Consider the following 16,124-nt stretch of genomic DNA (forward strand, 5'->3'; position numbering starts at 1 on the left):
TCTCATAGTAAATAACGAGGAAAAACCTCATGATACAATCCCGACAAGCTAAACATTTGGTCTTACATTTAGTTTACTCTCAAAATCAACACGAAACGTTTGAAATATTTTATTAGAGATATTTTTACTGCTTTTTATTTGGAACGTCAAATAAACTTGATTCAAACTCAAATTGTAGCTTATTGCACATAAAATAGTAAATTGCATAAGATGCCACAAGAAAATAGTTTCAGAACAATACCAAAATAAGATGTAGGTAGTAGAAGTACAGGACAGAGACATGATTATCTACAATTACTAAATGTTCGAAAATTCGAAAGTTTCCTCTGGATCGCGGAAGGTTCGTCAAAATTAAAAATTTTACGCTGGGTCTAGGTACACGCTAACGTGTACGCAAATAAAAAAAGTTAGGTACACGCGAAACGTCATCAAGTCGGTGACGTCACTATTTAGTGTGTACTGTTACTTACTGGTTTTTTGAATACACGCTAACTTGAGGATACCGCGAGTGTCAGAAAGAGGTTAGAATTTGTCTAATCGCGATTAGTAGATTTCTTATTTTTTATTTGTTTAGTGTTTGTTTTTAAATTAATTATGGAGTGTGGACAATTATTTAATTCTTTTAATGAGTTTAACAACATTTTAAAACAGTATGAAAAAGATAAGAGACAAGAATTCGTGATTAAGGGTAGCAGAAGTATTAAGATAAAATATACAGGGCGATTGATTAGTGTCATAAAGCTCAGTAGATCCGCTATAGTAATAGATAGCAATAAAAGTTAGTAACAAAAATTGTAGCAAACTTTGAGCTTCATATTAAAAATTAGTCAGAATGTTACAGGATGTTGGATAACATAGTGGCAGACCAAACTTATGTTTTTTTTTTAAATGGAACACCCTATATTTTATTTTATGTTGAAAATCTTCTTAACGTCCCTATTACAAAAATATAAAGGTTTATTATGTTATACAGTAAATAAATAAAAAAAATGATAAAAAAAATCACAATGAAAAGAAATAATTCCAAATAAAAACAAAAATCGTTGAAAATTAGATATAGGTATATAAAATAGTTCTTTGTAAAATTGGAGCAGGATTGTGATTGGATACATACCTGAACAAATCAGTAGAAAACAGGAAGCACTCCTTTAGAGCTTCCGCATAAATAATAAAAATAATCCCAAAAAGGTAAGATGGCGAATGGACATTGACTCCGAAGCCAATAATGCTCAAACACACACACATTATGTTATACAGGGTATTTACAAAAGTTATTACCAATTTTCTATGAAAATCGTAACAATTTCAACTCCCTGTATAAATAGAAATAAACACAACGGCATTGCATGGTTTATAAACTGGTATATTTAACTTACATATAAAAATTATTTTAACAGTATTTTGTACATGTCATGTCAACTAAATATTTATTTTGCTAACCTGAATATATGTATACTTTTATACTATACACATTGATTTATTACAATTGAGTTTGAAACATCTGAATAGTTCTGCTTCCCTTCCCCTTCCCCTTCCCTTAATAACAAATATGTTTCTATCAAACAATCACTAAACATATCAAAATAGCGTGCACCAAAATATACAGTCACTGCTCACGCTAAATAATGACGTCACTGGCTTGATGAAGTTTAATTCGCGTGTATCTAACTTTTTTATTTGCGTACACGTTAGCGTGTACCTAGCCTAGACACAGCGAAAATTTTAATGAACATTAACCGCACCACGAACGCGCGGCGCTCACACGGCGCGGATATCTATCTCCGCCTTTAGAGAAACCACTCAGTAAGTTTCGGCGTCTGACATACAAATTTGAGGCACAGGAATTTCGGTACTGATTATTTTGCCGCATACCGTATTATCATTACAAGTCCCAATCTAGCAGTATCTCTGACATCCAACTGATATGCTTTGTAAGACATGTGGACGTGCGCGCATGGCACCGGCTAAGACCGGTATATTTGAAACGACTCTGCGTAAAATTAACCGCTGCGTAAAATTCCCCCACCCTCCCCTATACATCTAAAATCCACCGTTTCTTTGTTATTTCAAGTTGAATACACCGATTTGAGAATGCACCAAAAAACAAACTATTCTCACCTACCATTTCTTTTTGTTTTATAACTAGAAGATTTAGGAAGGAACGAATCTCTTTGTTTTTTTTTATAAGCTATAAAAATGTTTTATATAGTTTTTTTAGTTAGATGCATAGTTTTTAAGGTATTCGCAAAAAACCGTTCGAAAAGGTCTTGTTTCAATTAAAATGGCCAATTTTCAACCACGAATAACTCAAAAAGTATTGAGTTTTCAAAAAAAAATTATGGAACAGTTTTTGCTTAGAATTAGGTTCTCTAGCCACTTCCGTGGTTAATTTAACCAAAAATTTTTCCACCGCCGAGACGGGGTGAATTAGTGATTCACCTCCAAGATGAAAGCGCACATCGGCATAGGGTAGACTTTGAATTAGGAGATAAGTAGAGGCTATTCCCAAAATTTCATTAAAATCCAAGCAGTAGGATAGAATTCGGAGGTAATATCACATTCTTTCTCCCATTGACTCCTCATGGTTAACACTAATCAATGATACGTAAACTCAAAATGAAAATTCACCAAGCGATGGAAAAATATCGGACTTAAGGTATGCGCGCACTTGAACGGGCCGGACGCAACGAAACGCACCTCACAGCCTGGAATTAAATGCCGTAACGCGCATTTTAGGGCAGTCAATGAGGGTATTTGGCTCCGAATTCCATCCTACTACATCGATTTACTTGATATTTTCACAGTAAGTAGGGAATAGCTCAAGAAACAAAGTCTACCCTATGCCGATGTGCGCTTTTATCTTGGGGGTGGTTCCCACCCCCTCTCGGGGGTGAAAAATGTGTTGGTTAAAATAGCCACGGAAGAGGCTAGATAACCTAATTTTAAGCAAAAACTGTTCTATAATTATTTTTTGAAAACTCAATACTTTTTGAGTTATTCGTGGTTGAAAATTGGCCATTTTCATTGAAAAATGACACTTATTCTGACGGATTTTTGCGAATACCTTAAAAACTATGAATCTAACAAAAAAACTATATAAAATATTTCTGTAGGTTATAAAAAAATAAAGATATTCGTTCCTTCATAAATCTTCTAGTTAAAATACAAAGAGAGATATGGTAGGTAAGAAGAGTTTATTTTTTTGCTGCATGCTCAAATCGGTGTATTCAACTTGAAATAACAGAGAAACTGTCGATTTTAGGTGTATAATGATACTAATAACTTTTGTAGTGCTTGAAAAGACCTTTAAAATGAGCAATACTAAATGTCGATTACATTCAAACTAAGCGAGATATTCTGCAAAAAAGTTGATGACTAATGTATTTTAAGAAGAAATGAGACGTGTGGACGAGAGAAGAAATTTAACCCCTCATCCATCAGAATTTAAATACATCGTTTTTCTTCTACAATACTTTTTACTATAGTGTTATTTCTATGTTCGAAAAGTTGGACTGGATTAAAATGAATGGTATTTGAAAAAAATAAGATCAAATTATAGTGCGCATTTTTAAATTTTCTTTAAAATCTTCCTTTTCCTCCATGTAACTCGAAACGATAAGAGATACGAAAAAAGATACCACACAAAAATGTATAGCTTTTTCAGATAAAAATTGCCTTTTTATTTTTCATTACTGTATCTCGTATCATTTTCAAGTTACATGGAGAAAAATGAAGATTTTTAAGAAAATTTAAAAATGCGCTCTATAATTTGATCTTTTTTTTTCAAAAACCATTCATTTTAAACTCGTCCAAACTTTTTGAACATAGAATAACACTATAGTTAAAGGTATTGTGGAAGGAAAACGATGCATTTACATTTTGGTGGATGGGGGTTAAAATTACTTCTCATTTTTTCTTAAAATACATTAGTTATCAATTTTGTTTGCAGCATATCTCGCTTAGTTTTAATGTAATGGGCCTTTAAAATAAGTCATTTTAAAGGTCCTTTCCAGCACTACAAAAAGTATTAGTAGAATTATACACCTAAAATCGACCGTCTCTCTGTTATTTCAAGTTGAATACAGCAATTTGAGAATGTACCAAAAAATAAACTATTTTCACCTACCATATCTCTTTTTGTATTATAATAGGTCTGGATCCCGAGTATGAAAAAAAAAGTTGATTAATAGCAAGCTGAAAATTTGTTAATAGCTTAAGGCTGTCTAGTCGGACAAACTTTGATATATGGGAACACTGGAACAGGGGCAGTTTTAATTGTGGAACAGGTTAAAAATTTGGAACTGTCAGACCACGAAAACGGCACATGTATTTTGTCCGACAGAACAGACTTTAACTCTTCGAACAGAGATTAAACTCTCATGCAAAAATCGGACTGCTATTTGTCACCAAATGGGCGTTTTAATGAGTGGAACATGTAGAATAGGTATGTCAAATGACAGGAATTATGACATGTATAAAATAGATTCAGACGTATATTATACATTTTAAAGTAGAAGACTTTAAAATGATATCGCCAATATTTATGAGTTGCGTTACTTATTTTTTTCCTGGTTTTCCCTCGTGATTTACTATGGAATCTCTAACGCGAGAATTTTACTGTCATCGTTGCATTTGGTTGTCTTTTTAAAGACATATCACATGCTATGATTTTTTTGCGACGGATATTCTTGAGTTGGGATTGATTTCTTGTAATCGAATGAACTATCTTTTAGTAAAGTCGTCTCAGGAACGCAACTCATAAATATTGGAGATATCATTTTAAAGTCTTCTACTTTAAAATGTATAATATACGTCTGAATTGTCAATATAAATGAGTCAGATTAAATAAATTATTAGAAGAATTTTTTTACTTAGCAACAACATTTTTGTTTATTTTAGTAGTATTTTGTATTTTGACAACGAAACCCGATTTTGAAAAAAAAGAAGAAATCCAGTTGGAAGCATAATAATGTAAGTTAGCGGTGTTTTTAGTCATTGGCCTTATTCATTCTTCTTTATTTATGTAAATAGATTCTAGACGTTTGACTGGCTTAGAATGTTTAGTTTGAAAAAAACTGGAGTTAAAAGCGAATAACGAATTTTTGTAGTTTGGTAAAAAATGTCATTTTCTTCAGAATAGAAAGATTAGCATCAGAGATGCGAAAAAATGTTTAAATATGAAATTATAGGTTATTTAATTCTCAAGAACTAGGTTTGAAAAAATTTTTGCTACGGCAAAAATTGAGTATTTTTAATGGGAAACAAGCCACAATTTTACCAAAAATGATTTTATTAACGTTTCGAAGCCCAAATCGGGTTTCGTTGTCAAAATACAAAATACTACTAAAATAAACAAAAATGTTGTTGCTAAGTAAAAAAATTCTTCTAATACTTTATTTAATCTGACTCATTTATATTGGCAATTCAGACGTTAATAAAATCATTTTTGGTAAAATTGTGGCTTGTTTCCCATTAAAAATAGTTGATTGTAAAAATGCCACAAGGAAATAGCTTCAGAACAATATTAAAAAATTGAGTGAATCGTAAATGAGTATTATCGATATAAAACTAACACTTTCGATAGCGAATAAATCGAAAACTATTCATTTTATCAAAAAAATGTATAGAACATTTTTAGCTTAGAATTAATGTTTTTATCAACTTTTGTGGTCAAAATATAATCAAAAGTTTCCACCCCCGAGATGGGGTGGCAACCACCCCCATGGTAAAAGCGCCTTTCGGCATTATATAGATTTTGATCCTTGGACTATCCACTACTTATTCTCAAATTTTTAAGCAAATCGATCCATTCTGTAAAAATTGCGAGGTGAAAAGCTTCGGTTCCTGGATTATACTCATCCTAATTTTTCTCAAAGCAGTTCTATGTATGCCCCTAAAAATTTCCGTTTGTCCCCAACCACATATACTCCATTTCCGGCCTGTTAATCTCAGAGTAGAAATACACACAACCAAACTTATATGGAATCATCTGATATAACCTATTATTTCGTTGCTAATTAAAAAAACTTACTTTGTTCGTTGTGCGAGCCACAAATCTTGGAGGGTACACCGATAAGTTTCTGCATGTAAAAAGATGTTCCATATTCTGCGTTTCTCCACAGTCACAGTTCACATCATCTTGGTCTATTTTCCCCCATTTTGCCATGTTTGATTTCACTGGAGCGACCCCCATTCTTATCCTATTCATAGTTTTCCAAGTTTTAAAGTCTGGAGACTGGCCGGTCCATTGAACCTGAGGAAGAGGAAAATACTTCATCCTGCACTGTTCCAAGGAAGCTTTTCCTGGATTTTAGTCGCTTTCGTGGTGTTCGAACTATGTATAGGGCATGCCGCTCGTCCGAAATCTGTTTAATTTTCTCTATGTGCTCTGCAACGCCTCTGCGTGTTGAGGGTTCTGCAAAACCCGCTACTTTATATAGGTTTGAGGGTGGCGTTGGTTTCATGCACCCCGTTACTATACTGCATGTGTCATTTAGCGCAGTATTAACTTGTTTAGCGTGGGCACATCTGCCCCAAACTGGGCACGCATATTCAGCAGTTGAGAAACACAGTGCCTGTGCCGTTGTTCTTAAGACGCCAGGACATGCACACCATTTACTTCCCGTTAGCTTTCTGAGTATGCTGTTCCTAGTTCTTACTTTCCCTCTCGTTTTTATGCAACGTTGTCTGTAGGCGAAGGACCGGTCCAGAGTTACTCCAATATATAGGTTGGTCTGTGTGCTCTAGTATATTACCATTCCACACAATTTGAAGTTTTCGCTTGGCCTCCTTTGCGCGAAGGTGGAAGGCGCAGACTTGTGTTTTAGAGGGATTGGGTCTCAGGGTGTGGACTATTGATTACCATAAAGCGTTCGATACTGTAAAGCACGACAAGCTGATGGAGATACTAAACAATATTGGAATAAACACCTATGATTTAAGGATTATCAGCAATCTGTGCTGGAACCAAACATCATCTATCCGGACAGAGGAGATGATATCAAAATCAAACGTGGGGTCCGTCAGGGATGTATACTATCACCACTGCTGTTTAACATCTACTCTGAGGAAATCTTTCAAGAAGCAGTGGAGGATTTTGAAGCCGGAGTTCGAATTAACGGAGAATGTATTAATAACATAAGATACGCAGAAGACACAGTGGTATTCGCTGACAGTGCTGAAGCCCTCCAAGAGTTAATGAGCAGAATCGCAGAAGTCAGTCAGAGACACGGTCTTTCGCTAAACACTAAGAAAACAAAATGTATGATGATCTCTAAAAAGGAACAGCAAGTTGGACGAATCAGTGTGAACGGTCAACAAATAGAAAGAGTAAAAACATACACCTACCTTGGTACGAACGTCAATGAAAATTGGGACCATTCCATAGAAATCAAATGTAGGATAGAGAAAGCAAGATCTACATTTCAAAAAGTGGCAAAGTTATTCAAATGTCATGACTTGTCGATACCCATAAAAATCAGGTTACTACGATGTTATATCTTTCCTATACTGTTGTACAGAGTTGAGTCGTGGACTCTCACAGACGCCACCTGCAAGAAAATTGAGGCGTTTGAAATGTGGCTTTATCGTCGAATTCTGAAGATATCTTATACCGACCACATTACTAATCAGGGTGTTTTGCTGAGAATGCAAAAAGAAAAAGAGCTGTTAATCACAATAGAAACAGCCAAAATCGAATACTTCGGTCACATCATGAGAAACGGTGAAAGATATGGACTGCTGTAACTAATCTTGCAAGGAAAAGTGGAAGGAAAGTGAGGACCAGGAAGGCGAAGGATTTCCTGGATGAGAAATCTACGTACGTGGTTCAACACAACAAATCTTTTTAGAGCAGCAGTGTGCAAAGTACAGATTGCCATGATGGTCGCTTGTCGACATTTTTTTTTATTCTGGCGAGGATGATCCTCTCATACAGTTTGAAAAAGTGACACAACAGCGAAATAGGTCTGTAGCTACTGGGATTTTCTGGGTCCTTTCTTGGTTTTAACGAGGCTATCACTTTGAATTTTCTCCATGATTTTGGAATTTTGCAGTCTTTGCAGCACGTGTTGTAAAGTTGCAAGATCCAGTTTTTTGCTCCTTGGCCTAGATACTTTATTTGTTCACTGCATATATCATCCACACCTGCAGCTTTCCCGTTTTTTAACCTGTTCATATCGTTGTGGAGTTCTTTTAGTGTAAAAGGAGTTCCTAGGTGCTTTGTCTCCTGATTCAATCCTCTTCTAATATTATGGGCCTTTACATGTGTTCTTAGTTCTTCCATTCATAAGGAGTTGAGTAGCAACTTGTTTTGCTGTAACCTTGCAAGATGGTTTATGTTCTTTTGGGTTACCGCTAAGTTTTTTTATAAGGTTCCATGCTATTTTGCTACTATGTGTTCATGTCCATTTTTACCAGGGATTCAATCCACTTTTCCTTTCTGGCTTGACTCAGCTGTTGGAGTAGGACTGCTCCGCAGTCAACCGTTTCTTGGCTAAAAGGGTCAGTGGAATATTGGGTTTCGTATGTTCTCATTAGTTCTTTGGACTCGCTGGACATCCCGGGAACATATTGTTGCCTACATCCTCTGGGGATAGCTTTTTGACAGTTTCCGTTCTTGCTTGTCTTCCTCGGCCTCTAAGTACACGATTTCGTGGGTCATCTGATTTTACACAAATCCAGACTTTTTCTGAAAATAGCATATTTTGTTAATTCGCAATGTTCCAGTTTTAGTGGTGAAGACACCAATTTAGGCGATCAATCTGGTGCTGCCTGGATACCTCGGGATCCCATAACTGTCTCCTGCTGTATACTTCTTGGCACGAACTCTTCTTATTGTTTCAACTAAAAGAGTTACACTTGTAGCTTCCAAAAGCTACTTTTAGAGCTGCAGGTGAGAAATGGTAGAATCGGGTTTGCAGAATCGGTAAGGCAAACGATGACCTGTGCCGGACCTGCCACGTGAGGGAAGACGCAGAACACTGCGTTTTCCGGTGTAGCGTCTTCGCTTGTGAGCAGGCCAGGCTCAGGAACAGATATAGGCCCCAATAACATAATTAACGTCGCGGTCGAGAATAAGTCCAACTTTGAATTTATTATAGACGTAGTCACGGGTATTGTAAAGCGCAGAGCGGTTCTAGAACGAGCGGAACAAGATGTGTGAGATTGGCTACACGTAGTTGATAAAAAAAATAAATAAAAAATAGTAAAAAAAATTAAAAAAACAGAAAAAAGACAAAAAATAGAAAAAAAGAACTCCCACAACAGATATAAACATTCACAGGCACATTACCCTAAATTTTTTTTCAAGGCCTACCTATTTATATTCATCTTTAAGTCTCCCTCCACCTTAATTAATAATGTTCTTTCTACCATTTGTAGGCAGGCTCCACTGGGCCGATTATCAATTAAGTAATACCCACCTTCAGTCGTAAACTCCCCCTATCCGCGTGTCATTTTCAGACAGGCGAGAATAGCATAGCTAATACTATACTACTATTCAGCTCACTATCCACATACCTCCCCTGTCCATCTGCTGATCTTAGGTAGGCGAGCCTGTCCTTTCTTTTTATGAGTTTATCCTCAAAGACCTCCCCCCTATCCGCCTCACCGTTTCTAGAAAGGCGAGAACAGTATAGAAGGGCCTATGCCAATCTTCTCCTTTAGCCCTACTTACATAGACTGCGCGGGATATCCCCATGTATCGTTCACTAATGGACACGTCCAGGGATATTCCGGGTCGGAAGAGGGGGTGGTTTTAGTTGGTAGGCGGCTGGTTATGGGGGGCACGCGGGACGCATGGACCTACTCTGGTCTGTGGGCCCTAGCGTGTTCTCCTCTCCTGTCGAGTCCAACAATGCTAGGGACACCTTCCCTAGTCTGCTAAGAGCGTTCCACCTCAATCCAAAAAAAAAAGGGTGAGAAATGGTTGGGTGTCTTCCAGCTGATTGGACAATTAAACGATCGTTAAGAGCCGTTATTACTTTTTGGCGACTTTCCCTTGCTTTATTTTTGAACTTTCCTAGTTCCTGTTACCTAGCATAGATTTTGGACAGAACGCCCTGTGTTACGCCTAGCTCTAACAGCTATGCCCATCTGAGAACATCACTTGCTCCACAAAACCAATAATATTTCCCCGTTGTAGTTATAAAGCCCCACATGAGGCATATTTTCGTTTTTGGACGCAAAAGTTAGTTTATTTATTTTCGTTCAATTTGCAACTCAAGCAAATAACCTATACCGTACCGAGCTATCTGATTGTCTTACAGATTTGTTTATTTTCAATAAAAACCTTTATTCTTCGCAACAATAACATTTTTTTTTTTCAAAAGAAATAAATATTACACTGAAACACATGGTGATTCCACATAAGTTTGGTTGTGTGTACAGCGAAGCATCGCACCTCGCCACAAATTGCATATCTCCTCACCATGGTAGAACATATGGCGGCGAGGTGCGATGTTTCACTATATTTCTACTCTTAAGTATATGAATACTGAACATTATTCAATAGCTATTGAATAATGTTCAGTATTCATATACTTAAGAGTAGAAATATAGGGCTAGAATAGAAGGGCTAGCCCTTCTCTAACCCACCTCCAATTTCTCCTTCAACATTTCTTTGCTCTTTTCTACGAGCATATATTATCAGCAAAGAGCATTGACTAAGGAGCCCCCTCCGTTAGCTTCTCTGTCAGTATGTAGCAGACAAAAATGACCAAAGGCCGCGTTGCTCAGGATAGGAGTAGATGTGGGAGTCTTTGGATCATTCTTACTAGCTCAGAAACAGAAATAAGATTGGGAAAACGAAAAATTAGATGTTAGCTATATATTCTGTCCCCTTCCTGTAGATTTCTTCTTTCCATTGCTTCGTCCACTTCATATCTGAAAGACCTTCAAGAGCTGCCTCTCTTCCTATCGGGATTCACTCTGTTATTCTATTTATCCAACGATTTTTGTTTGTTCTTCTGACATGTCCGTCCTAGGTTAATCTCTTCTGTTCGATGTAGACTATTCTGAGTTCATTCCCAGTCTTTTCTTAATCTCTATGTTATTTATTCTATCTATTCTTGTTACTCTGCAGCTTCTGCTTAGGAATTCCCTCTCTGTTGCTCTTATTTTGTTTTGGGTTTTCTTATTTATTGTCCAATTTTCACACCTCTAAATGAGGATACTTTTCTTGTCATGGTATTATATAGTATTTTTGTGTTTATGCTGATGTTCTTATCCCACAGTACTGGGTTCAATTTTCTTATGCAGTTTCTTGTTTGTCCTAGTCTATTTTATATATTTTCTTCCGTTGTTTCTTTGAAATTATGAAACCGAAATAAGTACTTAAGTATTTACGTAAAATTGTACGTGTCTGTTCCTTTGATAATTATTTACCTTCGTCTATTTCCAGCTGTTTTATTTCTGTGTTCTCCATCGTTAATAGGTATTCAGTTTTCTTTAGGTTTATTTCCATCCCATTCTTTGTATATTCCTGTTCTAGTTTTCTCATCATAAAAGTGTGGTTGTGGTCATCTTCGTCTTGTGCGATCACTATTTGGTTATCAGCAAAACTATTGGGGTATATTCGTTCCTTCTGGTATACCCATTCTTTCGCACTTTCTTTTCCATAGTTTCAGAGATTTTTCCAGGAATATTTTGAACAGATTAGGGGATGTATAGCAGGCTTGTAGATAGTCCTTTTATTGTCTTAAATGGACTGCATATTCTATTGCCCGTTTTGATAGCTACTTTGTTATTCTTGTAGAGTGCTTTTACCGCTTTTATTAATATTCGTGGAACTTCGATGTCTTCCATCATTTATTATAGCTTGGTTCTAGGTATCAAGTCATATGTATTCTTAAGATCTACAAAAGCCAGATGGGCGGATCTATTTTTTGCCATTCTTTTTTCTATTAGCTGTTCGACATATTTGGCGAACATGTCAAATATGCTGCAAACAAGGCCGAACAGAGGGCAACAGAATTGGCAATGATTATTGTGCTCAATATAAGAGTCCCAGGTACGTTTCATTTTGTGATTTGATTTAACTTGTTTGAAAATGAATCATGACACATGGGCAAAGATAAAATGGAACAACTATACCACAGAAAACTGCACAGACCCATAGCCACCTTTACTTTACAAGCCATGAAGTTGAAACTTGGCAACATCTAAGCGTAGACCGGTTAATTGTGACAGTTCTCATTTATTTTTAAATGTTTTTAAATAATATTCACTGTATTTACAGAAAAACTCAAACATTTTACAATATTTCGTGCTCCAAATTATAAAGAATATTAAAAGGTATGTATTAAGATGATTTTAGTTCAATATAATATATTTTTATATAATATATTTTATAGTATAATATATTTTTATATAAACTTACGTGCATATAGAAATGCGTCCACTTAGAAGTGTATAAATTGGATGAACCAACCCAGTTATATATTTGTGGATATGTGGCTCATCAAATTCATAAAAGTAAAAACTATTTTGAACATTTCAAACAGCTTGTTTTCTGCACTAAAGGAGAGACAACTGGAGCAGATTACTACGATTATTTGCAGAGAGATGGTTTGTGCTTAGCAACAGACTCAGTAAAATTTATTTATTATCATCTTTGCTCAACATTCGAATTTATTATAAATATTCCCAATCTTGAAAAATTATTTTTGCAGCACAATTGTCACCTGAAGCTGTTATCATGTTTGGTAATGAAAGGTTTACAACATGAAGGCTTTCATTTAAATTTTGAATTTGAGTGTGAATGTGGGGAAAATGTCTTCAAAGTTTATTCTGCTATTATAAAAATTATGTGTAATATTGTTTTAAATAATTATACAAAAAACAAAAATAGCAGCCATCAAAGTGATGAATTTTCAAAAAAGTATAAAAAGAAAAGTAATGCTAAGGGGAATAACAAAAAAAGAAAGTTATCGACTCTAAACCCCAACACTTCACATCAAACCATGTGAGAAATTGTTGTTATAGTTATTTCTAGCGATATTTGTATATAATTTAAAATAAGATATTATTTATTTAAAATAAAGTATTTTACACATATTCTTGTTATTGGTTTTTTTGTATAATAATAATAATATATTAAAACCCAACTATAGACTCTGGTTTTGTTAATAACATTCTGTTTTTTTTTATTATTTCGCTTATGTTGGATAATAAAAAAAGTTAGCTACTTTAAGAACTAGATTTTTGTTCTTTATCAAATCAGGGTGTTTCTAAATAAGTGCGAAAAACTTTAAAGGGAAAGGAACAAAATGCAAAATTTTGACGCCTGTCAAAATGTTCAGTGTATTTTAAATGCAATCATTTTTTTCGAATCCTGAGAAAACTAATAAGTATTTTTGAAAAATTTAATCGCTGAATGAAAGATTACTTTATTACCGAGGGCCGAAAGTCCCTTAGAATGAATGAAAAGTTGTTTTTGAATGACATATTTGAAACTAAAAATCACACTAAATTTTCTTAATTTTTCGCCCCTGTAACTTATTAAAATAAACATAGAAGTTTTCAGTGACTTTCGGCCCTCGGTCCTAACGTAATCTTTCATTCTGCGTTTAAATTTTTGAAAAATACTCATTAGTTTTCTTAGGATTTGAAAAAAATTAATCCCATGTATATTCTTGTTATTGGTTTTTTTTTGTATAATAAACGTTACTTACAAGGAAGCACTTTTAATTTTATTTTGTACAAACTTCTAATTAATAACATTTTCTTGTTCGACTCAAAAATACTATAAATTTTACCAGAATTTCTACTTTAAAATTGTGTTTTCAAAAGCGGTAGTCCGAAAGTCGGACTACGTACGTCATCAATTGCGATGTTGCCTTTTTCTCTTCATGGCTTGTTAAGTAAAGGTGGCTATGACAGACCTTAGAATATAAAAGAGATTTATTTTATATTCTAAGGCACAGACAGACAGTCGAACCAGTCGAAGTGTCGATGACATGTGACATGGCAACATTGTCATTTGTCAATACTATACTAATTAATGTCACTTGTCTGTTAGATTTTCGATTTTTTTTATTTCTTTTACTTGTTATTTATAATCATTTTACTATTTAAATTTAAAACCAAGTAGTCCCTATTTTTATTTTACTAAACAACGATATAATTAACAAAATCGGGCAGTTATAGAAACCATTTTCAAATGTTCTTATACATTTTGAGGAAAAAAAGATCTATTTGAATCAAGGAACATGTAGGGCTTGTAGCTTGTTACTCTATATTTTATTACCATTGATTAAAGTAAAAAAGCATATTTTTGTATGTTTCCAATTTCCAATATTTGTATTTAGTTTATCTGTTGGCCATGGATTTTAAACTTGAACCTGAGGAAGCTTTTTTTGAATGTAGTAAAGAAAGAGTGGAACTTAAGGAGGAGGAAAGTTTTCTTGAATGTAGTGAAACATATGTAGGGGGTCAGTTATACACTTCAACAAGTAATATTGAAGCTTGGAAGGATGAACCAGATGACAAATCAGGTAAGATAAGTAATAAAATTTAGTGTTAAAACAATTTAATGTAATAATTGTTATTTATTAGCCATTAAAATCAAAGCTGAAATTAAAAAAGAATTCGCTCAAGATGTCCCAGGATATATAGAAAGTCAGCCAGCTACATCCCTTGATCTTAGAGGCTTAAAGAATGAACCAGATGAAGATAACTCGGGTGAGTGAAGTGAGGGATATAGAATCAAAACTCGCTTTTTCCAAAATTTTCGTTTGTCACAAATCGTTAAACACTTATAAAAAACAAACCATTACAGTTATCACACAGATTTAAGTTTCATATTATAGAATTTAACAGAAATTGATATTATGTAATGAGTGAAATCCAACTTTTGTCAATCATTAAATAATTGGCATTTTTGTTTGGAGAAAGCAAGTTTTGAAACAAACTCGTTAGGAGAAAGCAAGTTTTGAAACAATTCCCCTTTTTGGAGCTGGAATTTTACACTTTTTGTTTTTTTACCGATTTTTTTATTTATTTATTACTTATTGATGGACCGAAGTCCATTAGTACATAATACAATTAAAATGTCACACAAACTAGAAAAACAATTCAAAATAAGATCTAGTCCAAATTTGGTAAATACGTAATAAACAATAATAAAATTACTTGCTCTCATTTAACAATTGATATCCTAGTCCTATAATATAAAGTAATAAAATCTAAATATCTAAAACATTTTGCAATTGACAAATACAACTTATCTTAGAACAAAAACAATAACAGTAATTGACAAATCAGTCCTGAAATTAAAACATTAAGTTAAATACACTTGCGATCATAAAAAGCGGGTCACTCGACGAATTATTCAAGTTAGATGTCTCGAATTTTCTAAACCTGTTGTCCGATTTGAGTGATTTTTTTAGTATGTTATAGCCTTATTCTCTAACAATATCGCTGTAATAATATTGTTGCTAGACAAATAAATTGTCATTGTATACCGGGAGTAACAATCATATTGTGTTTATTCCTCAAAGTTCGGAACACCCTGTGGAATGTTTTAGCATAGATAAAATATTGAAATTAAATCTCGATTGTAGCCTTAGGCTTTCTTAACATTTTCTTTTTTGTTTTATTTGTTTATGTTGGATAATAAAAAAGTTAGGTACGTTAACAACTAACCATGTTCTTCATCAATACAGGGTGTTTCTAAATAAGTGCGACAAACTTTAAGGGGTAATTCTGCATGAAAAAATAATTATTGTTTGCTTTATAAACGTGTGGCTGCAAATTCTTCTGTTTTGAGATATGGGATGTTGAATTTTTTCTTACAAACTGACAATTTATTTATTGCTCTAAAACCGGTAGAGATATGCAAATGAAATTTGATAGGTGTTAAGAGGTAGCTATGGCACATTTTTTGACATACAACTAAGAATTTTATATCCACCATTGGCGTGCATACCTGATGTATCTAAAATGTTTATACCCCTATGCATGCCAATGGTGAATGTAGAATTATTAATTGTATGTCAAAAAATGCACAATAACTGTCTCTTAAAACCTACCAAATTTCATTGGCATATCTCTGCGGGCTTTAGAGCAATAAATAAATTGTCAGTTTGTAAGAAAAACTTAAACATCCCGTATCTCGGAAACCA

The 16,124-nt window shown here is 34.3% G+C and overlaps 1 protein-coding gene across 3 annotated transcripts in view; it reads left to right on the forward strand.

Annotated features, from left to right (window-relative positions):
* The first annotated feature begins 14,003 nt into the window (after positions 1 to 14,003).
* Positions 14,004 to 16,124, forward strand: part of LOC114344165 (zinc finger protein 845-like) — a 48,843-nt gene continuing 46,722 nt past the window's right edge. For 2 of the 3 annotated variants that reach the window (XM_028295012.2, XM_028295016.2), the window contains exons 1-2: positions 14,004 to 14,495; positions 14,557 to 14,682. In XM_028295012.2, the coding sequence (XP_028150813.2) occupies positions 14,324 to 14,495; positions 14,557 to 14,682 (298 nt within the window). In that variant the 5' untranslated portion in view covers positions 14,004 to 14,323. Of the gene's footprint in view, positions 14,496 to 14,556; positions 14,683 to 16,124 lie in introns of those variants that run through there. The other variant, XM_028295014.2, reaches the window with a different exon arrangement.

The sequence above is a fragment of the Diabrotica virgifera genome, chromosome 5 (genome assembly GCF_917563875.1).
Source record: "Diabrotica virgifera virgifera chromosome 5, PGI_DIABVI_V3a".
Taxonomy (NCBI): Eukaryota; Metazoa; Arthropoda; class Insecta; order Coleoptera; family Chrysomelidae; genus Diabrotica; species Diabrotica virgifera.